The sequence below is a fragment of the Conger conger genome, chromosome 14, assembly GCF_963514075.1.
Source record: "Conger conger chromosome 14, fConCon1.1, whole genome shotgun sequence".
NCBI classification, from domain to species: domain Eukaryota; kingdom Metazoa; phylum Chordata; class Actinopteri; order Anguilliformes; family Congridae; genus Conger; species Conger conger.
Genome location: NC_083773.1, coordinates 1,651,826 through 1,658,241, shown reverse-complemented (window position 1 = coordinate 1,658,241; position 6,416 = coordinate 1,651,826). Strand labels below are relative to the sequence as shown.

Genomic DNA, 6,416 nt, shown 5'->3' with positions numbered 1-6,416 from the left:
TACACTGAACCTTGAACCCCGAACACTGAGCTCATTTTCAGGACATTGCAGTACACAAGTGGACCAGCCAATTGCAGTCCGAAAAGCATTATAAGCACAAATCCGTAAGTGCAAGAGGTCAGAGGTCAGAGGTCAAAAGGTCATATTAAAGTGTAATGACTGACTGAACTGGTGCATCTGCATATTGTGAGCACATCGCAGCATACAGTTATACGCAGAAATCCATCAGGTCAGAGGTCAGAGGTCAAAAGGTGATATTAGAGTGTAATGGCCAACTGCAGGGCTCTGACCCAGTATGTTCTGAAACCTCACGCAAGCTACCAGCACTGGCTGGGTGACCGGCTCATACCCAGCTAGATCAGCGTTATGACCGGCTCAAATTTTAAAGCTGGCAAAGCTGGATTTTACAGCAGTGCAGTCTATGGCTCTGACTGCCTGCCCCCCCCCCTGCCCCCCCCCCCCAGTCGGACGGTGATGATCGCCTGTGTCAGCCCCTCGGACCGGGACTTCATGGAGACGCTGAACACGCTGAAGTACGCCAACCGCGCGCGCAACATCAAGAACAAGGTGGTGGTGAACCAGGACAAGACCAGCCAGCAGATCAGCGCCCTGCGCGCGGAGATCGCTCGCCTGCAGATGGAGCTCATGGAGTACAAAGCGGTGAGATGGGGGGACAAACAAACGAACAAAACTGGGTCAAATACGCAATACAGCGCAGCATGTAGCCTATTGTGCAGTGTGGGAGATGCAGGGATTGGGAACTGGGTTTACACCTCATCAAATGAATCAAATGAAGTAGTTAGCATTGTGGTGTAATCCGAACCAGAACTACTGAAGCAGCGTTCGGTTCCTTTAGCCTTTAAATGGTTACCACCGTGACCGCGATGCAAAGATATGGTTACGCAGAGAGAAAAAAAACCTACTTCTCCATCTGATAGAAGCACATGTAGTTTAGCCTACAGGATTTTTGCAATCTCTAAATAGCATGAAAGTCTGTTCAGTTTTGTATTGGAGGTTATTAGAGTTTCTGCTCGGGGACTCTGCTCTCTGCTGCCCCCTGCAGGGGAAGCGTATAGTGCGCTAATAAAGACTGTGCTCTGTGCTGCCCCCTGCAGGGGAAGCGTGTAGTGGGCTAATAAAGACTGTGCTCTGTGCTGCCCCCTGCAGGGGAAGTGTGTAGTGGGCTAATAAAGACTGTGCTCTGTGCTGCCCCCTGCAGGGGAAGTGTGTAGTGGGCTAATAAAGACTGTGCTCTGTGCTGCCGCCTGCAAGGGAAGCATGTAGTGGGCTAATAAAGACTGTGCTCTCTGCTGCCCCCTGCAGGGGAAGCGTGTAGTGGGCTAATAAAGACTGTGCTCTGTGCTGCCCCCTGCAGGGGAAGCGTGTAGTGGGCTAATAAAGACTGTGCTCTGTGCTGCCCCCTGCAGGGGAAGTGTGTAGTGGGCTAATAAAGACTGTGCTCTGTGCTGCCGCCTGCAGGGGAAGCGTGTAGTGGGCGAGGACGGAGCAGAGGGCTTCAGCGACCTGTTCCAGGAGAACGCCATGCTGCAGAAGGAGAGCGAGTCGCTCAGGATGCGCGTGAAGGCCATGCAGGAGACCATCGACCGCCTCAACGGCAGGGTCACGCAGCTGCTCGCCAACGAGGTCAACGTGCTGCTGGCCAAGTCTGGTGAGAGCGCCCCCTGCTGCCGGTCCTCCTGTGCGCGCTGCCTGAGTCTGAGGCTTCCTAACGCCTGGATGTGTCTTTCACAACTACTGTGTCTTCAGAATATGTACTGACTACTACACATGCTACATATTTATATTAGTATGCAATGTGTTCCAGAGTCCTGACATTGGATAATAATAATAAAGTTAAAGTCTGGGAAATCTTTGCTCAGCGTCGTGTACTTTAATATAGATATTACCGGGGGTTCACTCAGCCATACGTTTTAGAAGGTCGCACAGAGAGGAAGAGGCTCTTTCTGACAGTGCAATCGTGAAACCTGCTGATTGGTTTAATGTACTGTATGTTCAGTGGACCAATCAGATGGCATCACAGCTTCTCTCCCCGTTGATCTGATGGCCTTTCTCTGTGTCTCTGTCTCTGTCTCTGTCTCTGTCTCTGTCTCTGTCTCTGGGTCTCTGCATCTCTGTAGGTGACGGTAACGAGGAGATCGGGTCTCTTATTCAGAACTACATCAGGGAGGTCGAGGAAATCAGGTAAACTGCCTTTCATGTTTTACTCTGGATTCCAATTTGTGTGTATAAACCTGGGTGTGTGTGTCTGTGTGAGTCAGTCCTTCCAAGGGACCTTCCATGCGTATGTGTGTGTCTCTTTCTCTCTCTAAATTTATCCTAACTTTTACTCTCCTAATTTCTCTCTCTCCCTCCCCCCCTCTCTCTCCCTCTGTCCTTTTCTTTCTCTCCCTCTCTCCCTCTCTCCCCCTCTCCCCCTCTCTCCCTCTGTCCTTCTCTTTCCCCCCTCACCCCCTCTCCCTCCCTCCTTCTCTCCCCCTCTCCCTCCCTCCTTCTCTCCCTCTCTCTCCCCCCTCCCCTCCTTTCCCTCCCCCCCCCCCCCCCTCAGGTCGAAGCTCCTGGAGAGCGAGGCGATGAATGAGACTCTCCGGCGCAGCCTATCACGGCTCTCCTCCCACGGCCCCGCCCCCGGACACGCCCCCGTCCTCTCCATGGAGGCCGAGATGAGCGACGTGATTCGCCGAGCCCGGCAGGACCTGGAGCGACTCAAACACATTGAGTGGAAGCAGAGGAGGAAGAGGTGCGGGCCGGTTCTGGGTTCTGGGTTCTGGGTTTGGGGTCTGATTTGGGCTGGGTTCTAGGTTCTGGTCTGGTTTGGGTTTGGTTTGGGTTGGGTTGAGTTTTGGGATTCTGGATTCTGGATTCTGGATGAGATGGGTCTTCTATCTAACAAAGGTCTCACAATCCTAGCTAGCTGATTTGTTTTTTTTAATGGTAACAGCAAGTATTACATTTACTGGAGTATATTATAGCAGCCAAATGATTGTCAGCTTTTATTATTTTGCCGCCATCCACATTGGCAGACATTTTTGTTCGCCGTGCACTACCTTTTCAAAATGTGAGCTAACATTAGCTAATGTTCATGGCGAACAGAAAAAAGTTTGAATATGGTGGTGAACGTCAGCAAGCATCAGCTAACGTTTGCTGTTTTGAACACACGTCTGGTTTGGTTCTGGTTTGGGTTGGGGTCAGTTTTCGGGGTTTCTGGTTTGGGTCTGGTTTGGGTTGGGGGTCCGTTTTCTGGTTTGGGTTCTGGGCTCTGGTCAGAGTCCATGTTCTGACACCGGTGCTGGTCCAGACCCCATCCCTACACCCCAGCAGTGAGAGTTGGGACGGGGTGGTCCCACAGGGTGGTCCCTGCGCTAAGCCATTCAGACCGGCCTGTCAGGCCCGGTAGACAGGATGGACTCCGTCCAGCAGAGCTGAGCTTCATGACTGATGTAATCACTGCCCTCGGCCTGCAGGAGCCAGACTGGGGCTGACCCCGTGCCCTTCTACATCACAGACTCCTGTGCGCTTATTCTAGTGTGATGTGTGAACAGATGCTCATTTTCCACATGCAAAATTTTAATGGAGAAAATTGCATTGTGTTTCCTGTGATGTGAGCTTTTCTTTTATTGAAAATATTGCATCGCATTCCTCAGATGCAAGTGTTTCATTGCGTGTTTTGCGTATAGTTCACTCAGATGCAAGTGTTTCATTGCGTGTTCTGCGTATAGTTCACTCAGATGCAAGTGTTTCATTGCGTGTTCTGCGTATAGTTCACTCAGATGCGAGCGTTTCATTGCGTGTTTTGCGTATAGTTCACTCAGATGCAAGCGTTTCATTGCGTGTTTTGCGTATAGTTCACTCAGATGCAAGCGTTTCATTGCGTGTTTTGCGTATAGTTCACTCAGATGCAAGCGTTTCATTGCGTGTTTTGCGTATAGTTCACTCAGATGCAAGCGTTTCATTGCGTGTTTTGCGTATAGTTTACTCCGAGAAACGGCCAACCGCTACTCTCTCGTGCCCGGGACGTTAGCTTCCTCACGCATGTCCTGCGCTGACCTGGAGAAAGCGCTTGCCTCTTACCGCTGTGTGAACGGGCCGTCGGCACGGGAGCGATAAAGCCCTCATTCAGGAACAGGAAGCTGTAAATCTGACGCTGCTCTTATTTATTTATTTATTATATTTTTTTAAAAAGCTCATAAATTTCCCCCCACTCCAGCAGCGCTGTAATCATAAGAGGGTCATGGGTAATTGCGCCCTGATGCACGAGACGAGCTGATTGGCTGGAGTCCAGGGACGGGCGAGTGTGGCGTAGGATTGGAGCACATCGTCTGACATTTAAAGGTCAAGGCGATGGGGGAATTAATGGAATTAATGGCTTTTTAACATCTATCAAATGATAAGCATTTAGTGACTGTTCAGTAGGTTGCGTAAATGGTTAAATGGTAATTTGGTGCATACATTTTAATTTGTTTATGTTCGTCATTTTAAACACAGGCACACTAGCAAACCCTCTGCGAGACTTGTCTTTTACTGGAATTTGTTTTAAACAGGTAGCATAGACCATTCTGCTTTAAGTAGACATGCTTTGTACTGGTATCTCTATCTGTTCACAGTGCTAATTGTTGGTTTGTTTGCCTAACTTCCCTGTTATTGACTGTAAATTGGGCCTTCTTTGTAATTTCATACTTCTGTATTCCTGGAGACAAACACTGGTGTTCCTGAGTCTGACACTGATGTTTGCTATTTGTTGCTCTGGATGACATCATCTTTGGCGTGATTGCAATGTACATTTAGGGGAATGTAAGGTTCTGAAATGTTTCACTGTACTGTAATGTAATATAAAGTCCTTTAATTTAAGGTGCAGTTGAGGTGCTGTAAAGTTGTGCTGTAATGTAATCTAATGTCCTGTACTTTGAGGTAAAGTGAGTGGTTATCTGTGTCCTGCCTACAGCCCGGAGCGCGAGAAGGGACCCCAGAAGAGAGCCAAGCTGCAGGTCCAGGAGAACGGAGAGACCAGGGAGAACGGAGAGAGCAAAGGGAGGAGAGAAAATGGAGAGAACAGAGAGAGGAGAGACAGCGGGGAGAGGAGGGAGAGGAGAGACAGCGGGGAGAGGAGGGAGAAGAGTGAGAACGTGCAGAACGGGGAGGCCCACTGGGACGGCGGCATCGCGGAGGAGGTCAGTGCGTTGGCGCTGCGCTCCCATTGGCCAGGGGCGGGGTCAGAGGTCATGGCCTGGGGCCTGGGTACGAATATGCACATAAACACCGGTATTGTTCTGTGCGTGCGGAGAGACAGCCCGGCACATAAAGACCCCGCTTCTTAATAAAGGTCACGGCGAAAATTATATAAAAATAATATGCGAATGTGTGCCATGAATATTTATGTGTTTGTGTGTCATCACGCTGGAATGTGTGTGTTTATGCGTGCGTGTGTGTGTGTCCTTCTCAGGATAGAGAGCAGGAGGAGAGTGGCTGTGAGGATGAAGATGAGGAAGAAGAGGAGGAGGATGAAGAGAGGAGGGAGGATGAAGAGTTTGAGAGCGATGAGAGTCTGGTGGACTCGGACTCTGACTCCGATGAGAAAGGTTGGTGGTGATTGGTTGATGAATGACGTGAGAAATGGTGGTGATTGGTTATTGGATCAATGAGAAAGGTTTGTGGTGATTGGCTGATGTATGAGGTGACTGAATGATGGATGAATGAATGACTCTGATGTAGGAGGTGACTGAATGATGGATGAATGAATGACTCTGTTTGATTGGTAATACTCTAATGGCCACAGGAGCATTGATTACTGTGGAGGAGAACATCGGCCTGTCAATATCTGACTGTCTTTGTTTGTTGGAGTTGGACATGTGTATGTGCTTGGCTGTGTGTGTGTGTGTGTGTGTGTGTGTGTGTGTGTATGTGTGTGTGTGTACTGTGTGTGTGTGTGTGTGTGTATGACTGTGTGAGGTTTGACCTGTGTACGGTGTGTGTGTATGTATGTGTGTGTACTGTGTGTGTACTGTGTGTGTATAGCTGTGTGAGGTTTGACCTTTGACCTGTGTTGTGGGGACTCAGTGGACTTGCAGGCGGACCTGGCGGACCTGACGTGTGAGATCGAGATCAAGCAGAAGCTGATCGACGAGCTGGAGAACAGCCAGCGGCGGCTGACCATGCTGAAGCTGCAGTACGAGGAGAAGCTGATCCTGCTCCAGAACAAGATCCGCGACACCCAGCTGGAGAGGGACCGCGTGCTGCACAACCTCAGTGAGTCCGGGCCTCGCGGGACGGCCACGCACTAAACCCAGTTTTACACGTCCATTCTCCAGGGCCTCTCAGGAGCGTTACTAAGAACAGGCTGCGTTAGAGACTGTCTTTAAGGATCAGTGATTTCAATGAACCTCTGTTCTGATTGGCTGGCT

At 50.0% G+C, this 6,416-nt stretch overlaps 1 protein-coding gene across 1 annotated transcript in view; it reads left to right on the top strand.

The window, feature by feature from the left end:
• The window catches only part of kif21b (kinesin family member 21B), an 83,017-nt gene that overhangs the window by 34,588 nt on the left and 42,013 nt on the right, over positions 1 to 6,416 (top strand). Inside the window, exons 8-14 of the mRNA XM_061219211.1 lie at positions 465 to 660; positions 1,480 to 1,669; positions 2,139 to 2,202; positions 2,567 to 2,758; positions 4,961 to 5,186; positions 5,459 to 5,594; positions 6,073 to 6,261. Coding sequence (XP_061075195.1) covers positions 465 to 660; positions 1,480 to 1,669; positions 2,139 to 2,202; positions 2,567 to 2,758; positions 4,961 to 5,186; positions 5,459 to 5,594; positions 6,073 to 6,261 — 1,193 coding nt within the window. The remainder of the gene's footprint in view (positions 1 to 464; positions 661 to 1,479; positions 1,670 to 2,138; positions 2,203 to 2,566; positions 2,759 to 4,960; positions 5,187 to 5,458; positions 5,595 to 6,072; positions 6,262 to 6,416) is intronic.